Raw genomic sequence first — 21,037 nt, forward strand, 5'->3', positions numbered from 1 at the left:
ATGCACAATCACACACTTGTTTTTTTGTTTTAATCTGAGCTTTGGAAGTTCAAGGTACATGTGGAGTATTTGGTGGTTGTCATCTCAGAAAAGGGTAATTATATCCCTGGTGAACCTTAACCACACTTGGGAGGGACTAATAGCAGGTGCTGTGAATCCTAAACCCAGAATTCTGGGAGCATTCCCTTTTCCTAAAGTCACCTTCAGATAGAGAGCCTCCAAGTTTTCTATGGACCACATCTAGTGAAACTTTGTAATATTTTCTCCAAGTCTTCTTTTTAATCTAATTCCCTCATACTCTTTTGTCCTATCTAGTTTATCTAATATAACCTCTTTTCCTTCTCCTTCACTCAACTTTCTAGGTGTAGTTCATTCATGTCATGGGATTACATACCAAATCTAATTTGTTGTTAGGCTATGTCTATGCCATTGTATCGGACTATGGACCCCTGTCTATCAAGAAGTGTTTCTGGGTTGCTTTTTTGTACTGCAGAGAGCACAGTTTGGTGGCATCATTTGTGTAAAGTAAGTGCAGTGGGATGGTGATGAGTCTCTCTTTTCCTGGTTGTGATGGCTGCTAAGAATAGTTTCTCATCATCCTTTGTCTGGGTCTGCACTCTTGTAGGGGCATTTTTAAAAGAGAGACATGTGGACAGAAGCATCCACATGGAACATGGTTTTTTCAGGCAGTGGGCCAGGGCTCAAATTTGAGACATCCTACAATATGTTCATCCAGACCTTGTGTACATGGGGCTGGGAGAAGTACTGGAGAATGCACATTAGATTAATTAAGTCTCTGGATACTGAGAGGTTAATCTGGTCAGGGTCTTACAGAGTGGTAATTAGACTGGGCAATAGTTGCAAAGCAAGAACACAGTCTTCTTTGGGCCTAGCAAGAGACAACCACAATTTCTGTGTTCAGATATATTTAACTAGCCCTCTTGTAGGCAGTCTGCCCAATTAAATAATTTCACAGAGGCATTCAGGGGCCAGGAGAAGTTTATTACTTTATGTTTCTATGTCCAAGACTTTCAGACAAATTCAGACAACACAATAAGTCATAAAGTGAGAGCCATTTTAATAAGTCATGTTATTTGCTATCACCATAAACTTGCAGTAAATGTTATAATGTTCGTAATGTAGAGACAAACGTGAAAATCCTTCTATACAGACATATTTTTATCAGTGCCAAACTAGCTTTCAACACCAAAGCTGTGTTGTGTTTTAGTCAGTGGGAATGGAAGTAGTCCTTCAGCCCAGAGAAAAAAACGATCGCTTTCAGTACATGGTATAGGTCTGCTGAGTAGATATTTGCCAGCAGAGCTATTATTACCATACAATTTAATTCTCGGTATCATCTTTTGTGTCCTTGGATTCTGAAATACTATTAAGGAGTGATAATATGCATTAGAACTAAAGAAAGTTTTAAATGCAAGATCTTATTCTCCTAGGAGATGGTGGAGACCTTCCCAGATCTTTAGACTACACAAATTTGTAGGTAGATTTCTTCTGTACTCCTGGATTCATCCCTGCTCATGTCAAACTTTGACAAATTTAAACAATAAAGAGATTGAGAAGGTTACCTGGAACTCCATGGTGAGCAACATGTGCTGTTAGCTTTTTATGTGCTCTACTTTATGACTCAAAAACTTGATCTATCAAAAAAGACTTCTGGGCGGAGGTGCAGTTTGAAATGAAACTTGAAGGATGGGTAGAACTTGGATTTGTGAGAGCCATATAGATCATAAAAAGAGTGTGAGGAAAGGAGGTGAAGGTGACCATGTGCAGAGGGTGGTGAGGAGGTAGAAGAGGTCAGAAAGCGGCAGATTAGAGAAATGAAAGACAAAGAGAAAGACCAATTTGTAGAGTAAAAATACCCAAATAAAGCCTATTTATAATAGAAGGAAGTGTAAAGAAGGAAAAGGGCATAATATTTATTGAGATCTACTGTGGACTTATTAAATTCATTTGTTAATCCTCAGAACAACTTGGCTAGGTAAATATTGTCTTTATTTAATAAAAGAAGATACTGAAGCCTAGAGATGGTACCCACAGCACTTGTTCTTTCCAGAACACTCTTTATCCAGGGTTTTGAGTCAGGAGACTTCTTATAGTTAGGACATCTGGATTCAAATCTCTCTTCAGTACTTATTAGCTGGGTTAAGTCACTAAATTTAAGTTTCCTCATCTATAAGATAGGGATGATAAAACTTTTCTTACTTTCCAGGTTGTTGAGAAAGGTTACACTAAAGTATTTAGAACAGTGTCTTGCATGTGGCAAGAACTCAATACAGGCTCACAGTCTTGAAATTTTCTACACGGAAAGCTAAGTGCACTAGAGGAGCACAGGAGTGAGGGCTTCTCTGAGCCTTTGATCGCCCTAAGGATGACATGGTATTCATCAAGCTCCTTACGTTGTACAAACACAGCACATTTATACATACATACATACATATACATGCACACAGATGTAAGCTGATGAGTACACTCATATTCTATCTCTGACCTTGTCCCTTTCTCAACCTTGTTTTCTCCTTGACTACCTATAGCTCTGGACTGCCCAGAGAACAGCCATTTTGAGGAATGTATGACATGTACAGAGACCTGTGAGACCCTGGCCCTGGGCCCCATCTGTGTGGACAGCTGCTCTGAGGGGTGTCAGTGTGATGAGGGCTATGCCCTGCAAGGCAACCAGTGTGTCACCCGGAGCGAGTGTGGCTGCAACTTCGAGGGGCATCAACTTGCCACCAATGAGACCTTCTGGGTGGACTTGGACTGCCAGATTTTCTGCTATTGCAACGGCACAGACAACAGCGTCCATTGTGAGACCATCTCCTGCAAGGAGGATGAGTATTGCATGGAGGAGAGTGGCCGGTACTACTGCCAGGCTCGCACTGATGCCTCCTGCATTGTCTCAGGCTACGGCCACTACCTGACCTTTGATGATTACCCCTTTGACTTCCAGACCAGCTGCTCACTCATTCTTTGTACTACAGGAAACAGGCCAAGCTCAGACGCTTTCCCCAAGTTCATTGTCACAGCCAAGAATGAGGACCGGGACCCATCACTGGCTTTGTGGGTCAAGCAGGTGGACGTGACTGTGTTTGGCTACAGCATAGTGATTCACAGGGCCTATAAACACACGGTGCTGGTGAGTAGTCACAGGCAAGACTCCAGGAAGGGAGTCATGGAGACACAGGGACAAGGGTCCTGGGTCAGCAAGTCAGACTTCAGCTGAATCATGCTGGTTCAGAATCTAAGAAAAAACATAGACAGGATGTTAGAAGAGAGAGAGGTCCTGGAGATTTTCTGTCTCTTTATCCTACAGATAAGGAAACTGAGCCTCAGAGAGAAAAATGATCTGCCCAAGTCACAGGCAAAAATTAGAAATAAAGCCAGGTCTAGAAATAATACTTTTCATATTGTAGCAGAGTATGTTGGAGAGAGTACAGACCTGGATTTAAATCCCAGCCTAGCTACTGCCATATGGCCTTGGGCAGTCACTCCACTTGTTAAAAGAGAACACACACTCAGGATCAGGCATCTGTAAATGATACTGTTGTCTAATCCACTTCCTTCCCTTTTCTGGGATCAGAATGGTATTTGCCTGCTTTAGCTCCTTCTCCCTTTTCCAGTCTCCCTGTTGTCTCTCACAGGATTCAGGAGTTCAAGAGTCTTATAAGAATTTAGAGCACTCAGGGGCTCTCCTACAGTCTCTCCATTCACTTAGGCTTAAACTCTGCCTTTCTACCTTTTCACTCCCTTGACCATAAAGATAGGAGCAAGTAGTAGTTGAGGAGTTCTGTGCACTCCTGATTTAGCCTAAGGACATCAGACCAGCAGCAGGCCCAGCCACTCCTTGTCCAAGGCTTTGCTCTGAGTATAACTTGGACACAAACAAACCAACCAATAGCCTCTGGTTTAGCATTTTGGAGGAGCTGATTTAGGGTGTTAGCCTTTCTACATCATCCTCACTGTTCTGTCACATAATTTATCTCTAAGGAGAATCCTTTTCACCTTGTATACATTCTCTTTAAAATTCTAAGCTGTTACTAAAGAGTTCCACAGACAACTCTACTAATTTAGGATTTCTTAAACCTCTTTCTCTAACAAAGAGAAGTTTCAAAGCTTCATAAACTGTCTTCCCTTTCACATTTTTTTTGGAAAAATGTGCCTTCTTAGCACCTAAGGCAGAGGTCTCATTATGCTTCTTTCCTTTCTTGGATATTATACCTAAACCCTTAATTGTTTTCCTCTATGCTTCTCATAACAGTTAGTTACTATATACATTATTGCATTAATCATACTGTAATTTTTAATGATATTCACGTCTAACTCAGTCCTAATTGTGGGTTTCTTGAGGGCAGGATCCATACCTAATTTATCTTTATGTTAAATAAATATACATGTAATGGCACTCAAAACATTTGTCAAGTGAATGAAAGAGATGATATAATAGCCCCTTTTTTCCAAGGTTCCTAGACTTTCATTTTGCTGCTGGTCACTTTTACAGCAACCTGGGAGATTAAATTACCACTGAGGCAAATTAAGAATATATCAGATGCTTTGCCTTTAGTCCCATAATGTTTCCCACAAATGTTTGAATGGCTGAAGCTGCTCATTACAATAACTTCTCACTACTACAGTTTCATCATATGTGTTAAAACAAAAGTCAATTATTTTGTTCATGTGGGTTGCATCATATTTGTCTTTTTCTTCTTATCTGATGTGTTCCTACCCTTAGATTTATACATTTTCATCATTTTCTTATCACCTTGACATTCAACACTCTCATCTTTTTACCTTTCAGGGTTTTTTTTTCCCCCTACTTTTAAAATATAATCTGTTCATAGGTCCTGTCTCATCCAATGTATTATGAAATTGCATTTTCTGCCTTGTATTACATGCTTTCAATATTTAGGTATATAGACATCTGGGACTACACATGTTTTCTGACCCAGTTATTTTCACCTGTAGACTGTTGTATCTTTATGGGCACTTATTCTTGTTCACATTATCCCTTCTCTCCTTCATGATAGCTATTTTCTACTCTCACTGTTTCACTCCCTCTCCTTTTGCTTTAGGGCTAAGGCCTAATGGGTCAACTGACCTTCCAGGCATGTGTCCTGCTTTAATCTCATACAATGCACTCATGGCTAAAATCAAGAGATGTGAGAATCACACTGCTTGCTTCTTTCTCCCATAAAAAGATGGAAAGGAAGGGGTATCTAAGTGTCTTAGGGCTTCCCTCATAAATTATCACAGACTAGGTGGCTTAAAACAACAGACATTTATTCTCTCCCAGTTCCAGAGGCTAGGAGTCTGAAATCAAGGTGTCAGTACAGCTGTACTCCCTCTGATATTTTAGGGAAGAATCTGTTCCAGGACTCTTTTCTAGCTTCTGGTGGTTGTAAGTGATCCTTGGTTTGTGGCGGCATAGGTCCAGTCTCTGCCTTCATCTCTACATGGGCTTTTTCCCTCTGTGTCTTCTGTCTCTTGGTGCTGAACCTCTCTCTCCTTTAAGAACCCTAGCCATTGGATTTAAGGCCTACCCTAATCCAGTATGATCTTATATTGATTACATCTGCAAAGACCCTATTTCCAAATAAGGTCACTTTCATAGATCCTGGAGGTTAAGACTTCCACATATCTTTTTGGGAACACAAGTCAATCACAACAGGAGGGTAATTAGAAAATAATGAGCACCAAGGAGAAAATGATTAAAGAGGTAGGGAGACTCCTTGCCAAGGCTCAACTTTCCAAGTCACCCAGCTGTCCTAAGTGCCCAAGCTGGAAACAGACCATAGAGCTTTTAAATTTCTGACAAGAAGGCCAAGTTCAGGATGTATTGAAGGTTCTTTTCTTTTGGGGCCTGAGAGTTAGATTTATCATTTAATTTGAATTATTAATATGAATTACAGGATCTGCTTGTTCAATGAGTTGCATTTGTTTTTTTCCATATTTTTATTATTAGTCACCATGTCTCCCTGAGAGAAGAATAATGGTCATCATAATGACAATATGCAATGAAATGCCAGGGAAAATAGCGCAGAGCCCCATGTCATTGCTGGTTCTCTTAGAAATAATGTAGGTGACATAGAAGTGATTCCTTGGGACACCGTGACCTTCTATGACTCTGACCTTTTCCTGCAATAAGCAGTAGTGGAAGACATGGGAACATAGATTAAGCCAAGAAAAACTAGAAATAAATATGCTATCTATATACCAAACAGGGTTATGGGGTGAGCTACAGAAGGTGAGCCACTCCCAGGGCACTGCAACAGCCCATATCTCAGCTGTCTACAGCCAGAGCTCAATAGGGATGGCCTCTTTCGCTATTTATCTTAGCTTTCCAGCTGAGTCTGTAATGTTCCAGGCTAAGGGGAAGGTTTTGAGGACCCTCAAAGTCAGTGTCTTTATTACTGATTACCAAACCTGTGACCGTCAGAGAAGAGTAAGGTTTTGAGGGTCACTTTAGCTCTAACTAGTTTGATGAGCTTATGTTGATGCCTATTCCATGCTTGGCTGAAAAAAAAAAAAAGAATCAAAGATAGCTTTTGTCCTAATAGAATTCAGAGTCTAGTGTGAGAGAGAGACTTGTCCTCAGGGAATATAAATGTCATGTGAAGTGCTATAAAAATGTGACACATGTAGGTTCATAAGAGCACAAGAGAAGGGTTGCCTAAGCAAGCAGAGGGATTTAGGAAATGCTTTCTGGAAAAGACGACCTAAGCTGAGCCCTGAAGGAGTACATTAGCCAGGCAAACGAATGAGGTAAGGGCTTTCTACAAAAAGGAACCATCAATGAAGACCCAGAAGAGAAGCAAAGTGTAGGGTGTGAGGGAACCTCAGAAGAGCTGAACAGCCTATAGAAGCAGATCAGAGCCAGTTGTTTACAGGAAAGTAACCTACTAAAAATCTAATATGTGATCTTATTTCCAACACTTAAATATTTGAAATATACTTCCCCACACTTCTCCCCTTGCCCTCTTCTCTTCCTCCTTTGTGCCTTTCTTCTCCACCAGCAGGCTCTGCTTCCATATCAGCAGTGATGTCAGGATGAAGGTGGCATGTATGTGGTTTTGGAGCCTGCCTCTCTGAGAAAGAGGGCATTTCTTTCTCAGGGTTCTCCTGGGAAACCTCCCCAAGGTTTTGCCTCCTGCTTGACACTTAGTGGCCAAGAATATAGAACACAGTGAATCTCAGGAAGAGAAGCAAGCTGGCATATGGGAGCCTTTGGGTGCAAAGCTTTTAATGTATTACTTTGAGTCTTTAAAGCATGTGGGAGTCCCTGTGGCCTGCACTTCCTTCAGCGTGCTTCTACATATGTGTTCTGTATGTTACGCACAGCCCAGGTCACTTAATCTCTGGGCCTCCCATTGAAGAAATTGTGGTCTCCAGGATAATCTCTCTCCTCCTTCCACCCTCCTAACATCCTGTCACTGAAACGACCCATTACAGTAGCCTCTTCACCTCCTTCCTTCCAAGCATCTTGCCCATCTGTCGTCTCCTCTCCCTCCTGTATTTTAACCCATAAATATGTTCATTCTAAAACAAACCTTGACCCCAATTCCATACTAGCTTCTATCCAATCCCTCCTCCTATTTCTATCCAAACTCTTGGAGAGAGCTGTGTCTGTTTCCATATCTCCTATTTGCTGTTTAACCTCTGAAATCTGATTTCTGACCTCATCATTCTACTAAAGTTCTCTTATTGAGATCACTGAAGACTTTTTTTTCCCCCCAAAATGAATGGGTGTTTTTCTGACTTTATTTCACGGTCCTCTCCAATATGTATGACAATGAATATGAGGACTTCCATGATGCAAGCCCTCTCCATCTCTTCATCTTTATCTCCCACCACTGCAAGGCTACATTTTATGTTCCAGCTTCATATTTGTCAGGTTTTTTTTTTCTGTCCTCTTGCTCTTTCCTTGGGACTCCCTTTTCTTTGCTCTCATTTCTCCTTAACTGGCCAACATCTACACATGCTACCCATACCAAGTATGAGTATCATCTTCTGCAAGCATCCCTGATTCTGTCTCTAAGCCGAGTCCAGTGCTTAAGCATATGTTTATCTCTATTATTGCTTTGATCAGATAATATTATTATCTGTTTATGTACTTGCCTCTCCACATGCCTGTGAGCTCCTAAGAAAAGGGCCCTGTGCCTCTAAGAAAAGGGCCCTGTGCGTTATTACAGCATTGAGTACAGTGCCTGGCACTCAGGAGTGCCGAATTAATGTCTACTGAATGAATGAATTATGCCTAGAAAACTATTTGTGGAGGAAGAGATAGCTCAGTTGAAATTTGAAAGGTGAATACTACTTATAGAGAGAGGGGACAAGAGGAAGTGCATCATTGCTGTCTTAGGTCAGTTTCCTTAGAGGCAGAGTCTGAGAAGGATAATTTTGGGAAAGTGAGGGAAGCACCAGAAGAAGAGAGCTTAGCAAGGATGTGGTCAAGCTAGAGACCAACTTCACTTGGGCCACTAGTTGTTCCGACACATAGCCCTCTTACATGAGGGCTACCCTAAGGATGGGGAAGGGTAATTGGAGTTGTGTGTGTGTGTGTGGGGGGGGTGTCATAACCTCCTCGGTCAAGTGACTCCCATGGCACCAAGGCCAGTTGTGAGTTATTAGCCCATAGTCACGTAACTGAGGATGGCGACCTCAGGCGGGACACAGAAAGCACCACTACTCTTGCAACAAAGGAAATGGCAGGATGGAAGGATGCAATTTGGTTCATTTGGAGTAACTACAAAGTGTTGGATATTGCCAGAGTGGTGGGAGTAAGTAGATTGGGTCCAAGAGGCAGAGGCCAGCTCCTGGAAAAACTGTGTTATGTGCTAAGCATATCAAACATTTTATTCAAGCCATGGAGAGGTTTTAAGTATTGGATTAACTTCTTTCAATAGCAATAGGAAATATTTGTGTGGCATTAGTAAGAGAATGTAGGAGAGGAGCAATACCAGAGCAAGGAGACCAGTTAGAAGAGCATTCAATAGCTGAGGTGAAAAGTGATGAGAGTCTGAACTAAAGCAGTGCAGTGAGAATGGGGGAGGGATGTCAGAGAGGGGAGAAATAAGGAAGTCAGGAGTGAAGGTATTTCTGAAAGTGAAGGTATTCAGAAAGCAATCTCAGTATATTGCATAGGAACAGTATCTACTTCTCCCATAAGGAAGACCAGCTCTTCTCCTAGCCCTCAAAGCCATCTCTGTTTTCCATCAGGCACTCACCCAACAGTGAGTTATAAGATATGGCTCATCTGAATCAAAATAGTTCAGAGAGAGTGCAGTTCTGGAGTTTTACATTAAGGGGTTTCTTTGTTTTCTGAATTAAAAAATATATGGGAGGAAACGTGTCAAGTGCCATCTCTATGTGAGGCATTGTCTCGGATGCCCAGCATATAGCCAGGAGAAGGTGGATATAAAAATCAATGAAGTGTGGATTCTGCCCTCGAGTTGCTCATAATCTTGTAGCTGAGATAGAGATGTAGACGACTGATCATAATATAAGGCAGATCATGATGTGTGCTCCACTAGTAGTGTGCATATGCTTGATCTTGGCTGACAGTGGAGAAGAATATAAGAGGAGTATGAACAACATGTTCTAGTTGCCCAGATGAGGAAGTGATTAATTCTGATAGCAGGCTCAGATAATCTTGCTTAGTAGAATATGCAACGTTTAAGCAGAGTCTGGAGATTGAGAGGGATGTTTACAGGTGAAGAATGGCATCCTAGGCAGAGGAAACAACAAATAAAGACATTCTTCAGGAAGAAATATGTATACATACATACATACATACATACATACATACATACATATATATATAAACACATACACACGCATACATACATATATATGTATTCCACAGGAGTTAATAAATTGAGGCTTGCCTAAAATAAATTCTCAGTAGAGCTGCAAATAGAAACACAGGCATTCCGGGTTTAGGTATTTTAGACTAAACTTAAATTGAATTCTTATTACCCTCTCACTACCTTGGAGGAAACAATTTGACTCCTGGGGGAAAATAATGCTATATAAACAGAAGTCTTTGAAATAGATAGATATATTAGTGTACAAATGATAATCATTTAAGTCTGTTCAAATCTTAATAACAGTAGTTGACTGACATAAACACTAAATGCAAAGATTGTATTTAATCTGCTCAAACCCTTCTCTGGCACTGCCTCTCTAAAGACTAATCTTTAGGAAAAGAGCTAGGAGATCTCTGGAATTTCTGTACTTCAACCCTCTTTGTCTTACAGGTCAACAATGAACGGCTATATCTGCCCCTGAAGTTGGGACAAGGGAAGATAAATATCTTTTCCTTTGGCTTCCATGTGGTGGTGGAAATTGACTTTGGCCTGAAGGTTGTGTATGACTGGAAGACCTTCCTGTCAATCACGGTCCCACGGAACATGCAGAACAGCACCTACGGCCTATGTGGCCGCTATAACGGCAACCCCGATGATGACCTGGAGATGCCCATGGGTCTGCTTGCATCCAGTATTAATGAGTTTGGGCAGAGCTGGGTGAAGAGGGATACTTTCTGCCAGGTTGGCTGTGGGGACCGCTGCCCTTCTTGTGCCAAGGTGGAAGGTTTCTCAAAGGTGCAGCAGTTGTGCAGCCTGATCCCCAATCAGAACGCCGGTTTCACCAAGTGTCACAGCAAAGTCAACCCCACCTTCTTCTACAAGAACTGCCTGTTTGACTCTTGTATTGATGGGGGTGCAGTACAGACTGCCTGCAGCTGGCTGCAGAACTATGCCAGTACCTGCCAGACTCAGGGGATAGCAGTGACTGGCTGGAGGAATTACACATCCTGCTGTGAGTCCTTCCTGTTATCCTATCTTTTGTCTTGATTGATGTGGGCAGGTTACTCTTCCATGGCCACAGGTATCAGAGCAAATTGAGTAGAGCAATTTAAGGATATGCATTATTGGAATCAAGTTCATCATCTAAAACAAGATGTGTAACCTCCCAGAGCCTCCATTGCCTTATCTATAAATGAGGAAATACCACTTATTTCATGTATTGCTTTGAGGATGAAATAGATCATTTATATAAAGCACAGAGCACCATGCATGGCATTCGGACTCAGCAAGTGCACAATAAAATTCTAACAAAGGACTAATCGGGGAAGAGTTATTAGGTTAGTTAGTTCTAGAACCTCATGGGCCCATCACTGTACTGGTAATTTACATGCTTTCACTAAGTGTGCTATTTTGTTTGATTCATATATGACATGTATCAGATTTTAAGCATATGACACACAACAAGAATTTGTTTTTAACTTTTTCTAATGTTAAGAGCATTAGAAACAGAGTTAGAGCCCCTGGGTTTTCGTCTCGCTCTGTCCTTAAAGATCAGTGTGACCTTGGAGCATTTTGCTTTTCTTCCCTGGTTCTTAGTACCCACCCCCCAAACCCTGCCACCTTCCCCCGACTCCCCCGGCCAGGTAATGCTGTTGTCTATACCTTTTATGCTACAGAAACACCAGGAGAACAAAATTAGGTAATCGAAAGCACAGCACACTCTATGCATGCTAAATGTATTGTTATATTACCACATAATAATAGTTGCACTTTTTATATACATCTATTAATATAAGTTTCTATAAAACTTTTAAGCAAACCTGTCTTTAATGATTGACTAACACTTACTAAACTCGTATGTGCTAAGCACTATTCTAAGCACATAGACTTACCTAATCCTTCCCAACAGGTCATGAAATGGTGCTGTGGGTATCTGCATTTTATAGATTAAGTTGCTGAAAACCAGAGAGGCTAAGTAACTGGCTCTGGTCTCATATCTGGCTCCAGAGCCCATGCTCTGGACCCTAACTACCTTTTATAAAAGCATCTGCATGCATTTGAAACTCATAGAACATAGTCAATATGGGTCAGTCTACACACATACACAGCATACATACACACCATACACATACAACACACACACACAGTGCATATTTGCCTTTTCAGAAATCAAGTAGCTCAGGGGACTACTGTTTATAAGCTATTGGCTTAGCAAAAGGTTCTGTGGATGTTCTTAGATGAAGGTGAGTTAATATTGTATAAAAGTGGGGAGTTTTATGAATAAGACAGGAATCCACCTGGGGCTTGAAGAATGGGGACTTAAGATAAACTGAGATCATGAAGAAGGGCATACATAAGGAAGATCGATATGAGTGAAGACATTTGTGGGCTGGGTGAAAACTGGGAAGGGATTAAGAAGTACAAATTGGCAGTCACAAATTAGTCATGGGAATGTAAAGTAGAGTATAGAGAATATAGTCAATAATATTGTAATAACTATGTATGGTGCTAGGTGAGTAGTAGACTTTGTGGAGGATCACTTTATAAGTTATATAAATGTCTAGTTGCTATGATATACACCTGAAACTAATATAAAATAATATTGAATATCAACTATAACTGAAAAATAAAATATATATGTATATGAATGAAGATCTAAAGGCAGGAATGAATGTGGGGTGCCCTGAGCAGTCATTAAGGGGGTGCTTAACTGAAATTTAGATGCCTATTGGGAGACGGGTTTAAGTAGCAGGTTATAGAACCTCAAAAAAGTAAGGACAAGATTATGTGATGAACTTCCAGTTTTTTTCATCTGCTTTTTGGTCCATTATTTAAGCAATGATAAGTCCGAAACTCTCCATAAACAGAGAGGGCAGTTATCAGGAAAGGTGGTAAAGCTCATTCTACCCCCTCCCCCAACACACAACTTCCATCTCCCTAAGTGGGTGAAAAATGGCTCAGGAAAGACTGCTTGTGATTGTAGAGTCTTGACTTGTGTCTTCTGTTCCAGCTGTCGCCTGCCCTCCCAACAGCCATTATGAGAGTTGTGTGAGTGTCTGCCAGCCCCGCTGTGCTGCCATTCGCCTGAAGAGTGACTGCAACCACTACTGTGTGGAGGGCTGTCAGTGCGACACAGGCTACGTTCTCAATGGAAAGAGTTGCATCCTGCCCCACAGTTGTGGCTGCTACTCAGATGGCAAATATTATGAGGTAGGGGATCTCAACTCTGCCTGTTTCTCCCTACCAATCATCAGATTTCTCTTCAATTCCAAGAGATTGGTCACAGTTTACCAATCTTCTCACTTCATTATGAAGTTTATAGTGTTTATTCATAGGAAGATGGGAAGGTTAAGAACAGATCCATGAGGCTCTTGCTAACTATATATTGGATTTAGAAATGCATTTGAGCCTCACTTTCCTCCCTCCTTGGCATCAGCATTGTCTCTGCAATTCTGCCTCCCCTCTTGGCTAGCATGTGTGTTTCTCTTTTCATCATACACTTTTCTAGGCCTTCCTGAATTCATCTATTAATTTTAGCTTGAAAGTTTCTGACATGGCCAATTGGAAATATGGTAGCTTTGAATCCAATATTTATAGCTGTTTTAGCTACAGACATTTTTTTAAACTGAAAAATATGGGGCTTGAGGCTGGGAAGAGTGGCTTTCCCTCTTGTGACTATTGAAGCTCTCTGTGGGAGCAAGTGAAAGCATGTGCCATTTGTCACTCTGATACTGTCCCCAGAGATATCTATCTGAGCTCCTTAACGTTTTACTCCTACATTCTACCCTATGCTTCTCTCTATATAGGAGTTTAAACATAGAGCTAATAAAAATGTCTTTTGTAGATGTCATATGGTAAAACATATTAGCTCACTAAATAGTTTATTTTTTTGTACTTTGTTAATTCTTTCTGTGCGATAATACTCAGCTAGAAAAAAAGGTCTTGCCTGTAGAAGATATTTAGCCTATGGTTCTTCCTCAAGCCCATTCTCTGTTTAAATGACATCAGTACCTTATATTGGTGAGCAGACAATTAACAACAGCAAATATTGAATATCTACTATTTACAGATCACTGTTCTAGTGGTAATGTTAAGGGATGATAAAGCATGTTCCCTGCCTTAAGGAACTTAAAAATCTATTCTGGAGAGGAAAAAAAAAATCCACTTTAAAGAACAAGAGAACAAAGTAACATATCAACAAGTGAAAAATAATACCTTTCAGAACTAAACATTTTTAAATGAAAAAGAATAGCAGCATTAAAAAATCTAATTGAAATGTCTGAATTGGAAATAAGCTAGGCAAAAAAATAAATAATGTCTCCTTTTTGTAAAGATGTATTGATTTGTTTAAGAACAGCTAAGTTGAATTTACTTCGAGAATAAATAAAAGAAAATAAATGTTGAAGTTACCCTCAATTTCATTTTCAGTGAGAAATTTGCTTAAAGGTTAGGTTAGAAGGACAGAAAAACGCAGTTAAATAGTAGAGCTAATCAAAGAATACTTTTTGAGAGAGGTGCGTTTTTAAAATATTTTATTTTATTACTAGTTTCAAGTATACAGTACATTGGTTAGATTTATACAGTTACTGAAATGATGCCCCTGATTACTCTTTCTCTCCTCTGGCTTTCCACTGGCTTTCCATTATATTACTGCTGACTGACTGCATTATGCCATGTTCCCCATCCCCATGACCATCCATCAGCTACTAATTTGTACTTCTTTAACCCTTTACACCTTTTTCCCAAACTTCTAACCCCCCTCTCCTCTGGTCGTCACCAAATTGTCCTCTATATTTGTGAGTCTGTTTTCAATTAGTTTGTTCTTTTTGTTCCTTAGATTCTGCATATAACTGAAATTATATGGTATTTATATTTCTCTGTCTGACTTATTTCGCTCAACATAATACCCTCCAGATCCATCTATGTCTTTGCAAATGATAGGATTTTATTTTTTCTTTAATGTCTTAGTAATATTCCATTGTATATATGAACTATACTTTATCCAATCATCTGTCGATGGGCATTTAGGTTGCTTCTATATCTTGGCTATTGTAAATAATGCTGCATGAACACAGGTGTGCACAGATCTTTACAGATTATTATTTTGGTTTTCCTTGGATAAATCACCAGAAGTGCAATTGCTGGGTCAAAAGGTATATCCATTTTTAATTTTTTGAGAAACCTCCAAACTGTTTTTCATAGTGGCTGTACCAATTTGCAATCCTACCAACAGTGAATGAGGGTTCCTTTTTCTCCACATCCTCACCAACACTTGTTCGATTTATTGATGATAGCCATTCTGACAGGTATGAGGTGATATCTCATTGTAGGTTTAATTTGCATTTCTCTGATGATTAGTGATCTTGAATGTCTTTTCATATGTCTATTGATCATCTGTATTTCCTCTTTGGAGAAATATCTGTTCAGGTCTTCTGCCCTTTTTTAAATTGGATTTTGTTGTTGTTGTTGTCATTGTTGAGTTGTATGAGTTCTTCATATATTTTGGATATTAACCTCTTATCAGATGTATCATAAGTGAATATAGTCTCCCAATCAATCATTTGTCTTTTCATTTTGTTGACAGTTTCTTTTGCTATGCAAAAACTTTTTAGTTTGATATAGTTCCATTTGCTTATTTTTTCTTTTGTTTCCCTTGCCCAAAGAGATAAAGCCAAAAAAAATTATGGGTAGCAATAACAGAGAATTTATTGCCTACATTTTCTTCTAGAAGTTTTATGGTTTTGGGTCTTCAACTTAGGTCTATAATCCATTCTGAGTCTATTCTTGTATACAGTGTTAGAAGGTGGTCCAGTCTCTTTTCTATTCCTTCCCTCCTTTCCTCCTTCTCTCCATCCTTCCTTCCTTCCTTCCTTCCTTCCTTCCTTCCTTCCTTCCTTCCTCCCTCCCTCCCTCCCTCCCTCCCTCCCTCCCTCCCTCCCTCCCTCCCTCCCTCCCTCCCTCCCTCTCTCTCTCTCTCTCTCTCTTTCTTTCTTTCTTTCTTTCTTTCTTTCTTTCTTTCTTTCTTTCTTTCTTTCTTTCTATGCATCTGTCCAATTTTTACAACACCATTTATTAAAGAGATTGTCGTTAGACTATTGCATATTCTTGCTTCCTTTGTCATATATTAAGTGAGCATATAGGCATGGATTTCTTTCTGGGCTCTCTATTCTGTTCTATTGAACAATGTATCTGTTTTTATACCAATACCATGCTGTTTTTATTACTATAGACTTCTAGAATAGTTTGATGTCAGGTAGAGGGATATGTCCAACTTTGTTCTTTCTCATTTTCCGTGACTATTCAGGGTCTTTTATGATTCCATATAAATTTTAGGATTATTTATTCTAGTTCTCTAAAAAATGCTATTGGTATTTTAATAGGGACTTCATTGAATCTATAAGTTGTTATGGTTAGTATGGATATTTTAATGATGTTGATTCTTCCTACCCATGAGCATAGTATATGTTTCCATTTATTTGTATTTTTTTCAACTTATTTTTTCAGTGACTTATAATTTTCTGAGAACAGATCTTTTACCTCCTTAGTTAATTTGATTCCCAGGTATTTTATTGTTTTTGGTATGGTCGTAAATGGGATTTTTTTAAAATTACTCTTTCCAAAAGTTTATCATCAGTGTATAAATGACACTGACTTCTGAATATTAATTTTGTATTCTACTGCTTTACTCAATTCATTGATTAGTTCTAACAGGTTTTTGGTGGATTCATTAGAGATCTCTATATATAGTATTATGTCATCAGCAAATAACAAGAATTTTACTTCTTCCTTTACAATCTGGATATCATTTATTTCTCTTTCTTGTTTTATTGCTGGGATTAAGACTTCCAATACAATATTCAAGAGGAGTGATAAAAGTGGGCATCCTTGTCTTGTTCCTGATTTTAAGGAAAACTCTTTTAACTTTTCAGCATTGAGTATGATCTTAGCTATAGGTTTTTCATATGTGGCCTTTATTATGTTGAGGTATGTTACTTCTATTCCCACTTTGCTGAGAGTTTTTATCATAAATGGATGCTCTTTCTACATCTATTGATATAATCATGTGCTTTTTATCTTTTGATTTGTTAATGTGATGTATCACATTAATTGATTTGCGGTTATCATACCAACTTTGAATCCCTGGAATAAATCCAACTTTATCATGATATATGATATTTTTAAAGTATTGCTAAATTTGCTTTGCTAATATTTTGTTGAGGATTTTTGCGTCAATGTTCATAAGAGATATTGGCCTACAGTTTTCTTTTTTTGTAATGTCTTTGTCCGGTTTTGGAATCAAGGTAATGGCGACCTCATAAAAGGAGTTAGGGAGCCTTCTTCTTGAAATTTTTGGAATGATTTGAGAAGAATAGATCATAATTCTTCTTTGAATGTTTAAAAAATTCTCCTATGAAGCCATCTGGTCTGGACTTTTATTTTTTGGGAGCTTTTTGATTACTGTTTCGATTTCATTGGTGGTAATCCATCAGTTCAGATTTTCTGTTTCCTCTTTACTCTGTCTTGGGAGAGTGTATGTTTCTAGGAATGTATTCATTTCTTCCAGATTATCTAATTTTTTGGTGTGCAATTGCTTGTAGTACTTTCTTATGATCCTTTGTATTTCTGTGGAGTTCATAGTTATTTCTCCTCTTTCATTTCTGATTTTATTTATTTAAGTCCTCTTTCTTTTTTCCTTGATGAGTCTGGTTACAGGTTTGTCAATTTTGTTTATCCTTTCAAAGAACCAGCTCTTGGTTTCATTCATCTTTTGTATTGTTTTTCTAGATTCTATTTCATTTATTTCCACTCTGATCTTTATTATTTCCTCCCTTTGATTCACTTTGGGCTTTGTTTGCTGTTCTTTTTCTAGTTTATTTAAGTGTAAGTTTAGATTGTTTATTTTAGTTTCTTCTTATTTCTTGAATTAGGTCCGTATTGCTATGAATTTCCCTCTTAGGATTGCTTTCTCTGTGTCCTACAGATTTTAAGTTGCTGTCTTTTCATTTTCATTTGTCTCTAGGTATCTTTTGACTTTTTGTAATCTCATTGTTAACCCACTCATTGTTTAGTAACGTGTTATTTAGCCTCCAAGTATTTGTATATTTTCCAGTTTTTTTCTTGTAGTTGATTTCTAGTTTTATACCATTATGATCGGAGAAGACAGTTGATATGATATTAGTCTACTTAAATTTATTGAGACTTGTTTTGTGTCCTAACATGCTGTCTATCTTGGAAAATGTTTCATGCTCATTTGAGAAGAATGTGTATTTTGCTGCTTTGGGGTAAAATGCTCTGAAAATATGTATTAAATTCATCTGGTCTAATGTGTCTTTTAGGCCCATTATTTCCTTGTCGATTTTTTTTTGGGGGGGGGGGTGGTCTGGAAGATATATCCATTGAGGTTAATGGGGTGTTTATGTCTCCTACTATGGGTGTATTATTGTTGATCTCTTCTTTTGTGTCAGACAATAATTTGTGTATGTAGGTGCTCCTATGCTGATTGCGTATATATTTACTAGAGTTATGTTTTCTTGATTTATGCTGCCCTTTATCATATGTAATGCCCTTCTTTGTCTTTCATTATAGCCTTTGTTTTGAAGTCTATTTTATCTGATATATGTATCACTATTCTGGCTTTTTTAAAATTTCCATTTATGTGAAACATCTTTTTTCATCCCACTAACTTTCAGTCTTTGTCATTTGTTCTGAAGTGGGTTGCTCGTAGACAGCATATGCATAGGTCTTGTTTTCTTATCCATTTGCCTACCCCATTTCTTTTGATTAGATCGTTGAATCCATTTACACTTAAAGTGATTACTGATAGGTACATAATTACTGCCATTTTATTATTCATATTTGTTATTTCTATTTTCTTTTTCACCCTTTCTCTTTTTACGGAAGTCCCTTTAACATTTCTTGTAATACTGGCTTGTTGGTGATGAATTCCTTAAGCTTTTTCCCATCTGGGAAGCTCTTTATCTCACCTTCCATTTTAATCAAAATCCTTACCAGGTAGCTTATTTGTGGTTGTACATTCTTGTTTTTCATAACTTTGAATATTTCTTGTCAGACCCTTCTGTCATGCAAAGTTTCTGTTGAAAAATCACCAGACATTCTTATGGGGTACCCTTATACATAACTAGCTGCCTTTCTTTTGCTGTTTTTAAGATTCCCTCTTTGTTTTTGACCGTTTGGGATTTTAATTACGACGTATCTTGGTGAGGGTTGAATTCCTCTTGTTTGAGACTCTTTGTGCTTCCTAAACTTGTATGTCTAATTCCTTTGCCAGGAATGGGAAGTTTTCTGTTACTATTTCTTCAAATAGATCCTCAATCCCTTGCTCTTTCTTCTCTTCTGGGTACTCCTATGATGCAGATATTGTTAAGCTTTATGTTGTTCCAGAGGTTTCTTAAACTATCCTCATTTTTTAAAATTCTTTTTTCTTTTAGTTGTTCTGATTGGGTGTATTCTTCTACCTTGCCTTCCAGTTCATTGATTTGATCTTCTGCTTCATCTAATCTATTGTTGAATCCTTCTAGTGTAGTCTTCATTTCAGTTATTGTATTTTCATTTCTGACTGGTTTTTTTTTATGGTTTCTATCTCTTTGTGTAAGTTCTCACTGAGTTCATCTATTCTTCCTCTAAGTTCATTGAGCATCTTTATAATCAGTGTTTTGAGCTCTGTATCTAGTGGCTTGCTTATTTCCATTTTGTTTATTTTTTTTCTGGAGTTTTGTCCTGTTGTTTCCTTTGATGTGTTTTTTTTTGTCTCCTCATTTTGTCTGCCTTCCTATATTTATTTCCATGTATTAGTCAGATCTGTTTTATTTTCCAGTCTTGGCAGAGTGTCCTAATGTAGTAGGTGTTCCATGGGGCCCAGTGGCATAGTTGTCCTGGTCATCTGAGCCAGGTGCTCTTGGATGTCCCTTGTGTGTGTCGTGTGTGTCCTCCTGTTGTAATTGAACCTTGATTGCTTTTTGTATGCCAGTGGGTGGGATTTACCCTCCAGCTGACTGGCTATGAAGACTAGCCCTAACTATAGTGGACAAGCTGTTTTGCAGAGGCCGACCCTCCGAGGTGTGATTTACTTTAATGGGGCTCTTGTGCCTGCCGAATCCACCCTTTGGGCTTGTCATTTGTGGAGTTATTTGGGAGTGCTCTGATGTGGTCTGAAGCCAGCCTCTGGGTGTGTTGGTTCTGAGGCCTCTTGGAAGGGGCAGTGGTGGAGACCTAGGTCTGCCACTGCCTGTGCCCAGATCAGAGTCACCTGGCAAGAGCTACAAAATGACCTGTGGTTGGTGGCTGCCTATGTGGGAGCTTACAGGTGCCTGAGAGAGGCTATGCTGTGCACTGTGGCCATTTGCCACTACTGGCAGGCTTGAGGCCTCTTAACAAGTGGTACAGGGCATGCCAAGGCCAGTCACTGCTTGTTTTGAGTTTGAGTACCTTTGAGAGATTTTAGGAAAGTCTATATCATGGGCTGAGGCTGGTTGCTTATGTGGAATAACCAGTGAAAGAAGTTCAAGTGAAGTGCATGAGGTCAATGGGGTGGGGGTCTCAAGGAATCACTAGGGTGGGGCAAGTGGTGTTAGTCAGGTTAATATAGACTCAGATTTGGTGCCTACCTACAAGCTGTATTGGGATAGAGCTCAACAAAGGAATAATGGTGCCTGCTAACACTTCAGTCCTAGAGAGCTGCCCCTCTCAATATGTCCCTGGCACCTTTCAAGCTGCTGTTTCTTGGGTGGAGCTTAGAGATCATGTTTATGAGCAAGTGAGTCTGTGCTAAGGCCTTTAAGAGGAATGCCTGGGATTCCATTTAGTAGCCCTATGTCTCACATGAATGGAGTCCCTGCTGACTTTCATAGCCAGATATTGTCGAGACTTCTTTTCCTGGCTCTGGTGCTTTGGATTGAGGAGTTCAATGTGGGGCTTGGATCCTTTGCTTCTCAGTGGGTACCACTGTAGCCATAATAACCCTCCTGATTTTTGACTACCACATGTGAATTTGTGACCAGCCTGTTTCACATATTCGCCCTTCCTACCAGTCTTAACGCAGCTTCTACTGTATATCTTTAGTTATAGGACCTCTATTTGGCTAGTCTTCATGTGGTTCTCACCAGTGGTTGTTCTATAATTTCATTGTAATTTTGATGTGGTCATGGGAAGAGGCAAGCACAGGGTTTACCTACTCTACCATCTTGACTAGAAGGCAGGAA

The 21,037-nt window shown here is 39.3% G+C and overlaps 1 protein-coding gene across 1 annotated transcript in view; it reads left to right on the forward strand.

Moving 5' to 3' along the window:
• LOC107519051 (tubulin-specific chaperone cofactor E-like protein) overlaps positions 1-21,037 on the forward strand; it is a 151,214-nt gene that overhangs the window by 111,728 nt on the left and 18,449 nt on the right. The window contains exons 17-19 of the mRNA XM_036220985.1: positions 2,550-3,151; positions 10,269-10,830; positions 12,829-13,028. Coding sequence (XP_036076878.1) covers positions 2,550-3,151; positions 10,269-10,830; positions 12,829-13,028 — 1,364 coding nt within the window. The remainder of the gene's footprint in view (positions 1-2,549; positions 3,152-10,268; positions 10,831-12,828; positions 13,029-21,037) is intronic.

This window comes from Rousettus aegyptiacus, unplaced genomic scaffold (genome assembly GCF_014176215.1).
Source record: "Rousettus aegyptiacus isolate mRouAeg1 unplaced genomic scaffold, mRouAeg1.p scaffold_m13_p_5, whole genome shotgun sequence".
Taxonomy (NCBI): domain Eukaryota; kingdom Metazoa; phylum Chordata; class Mammalia; order Chiroptera; family Pteropodidae; genus Rousettus; species Rousettus aegyptiacus.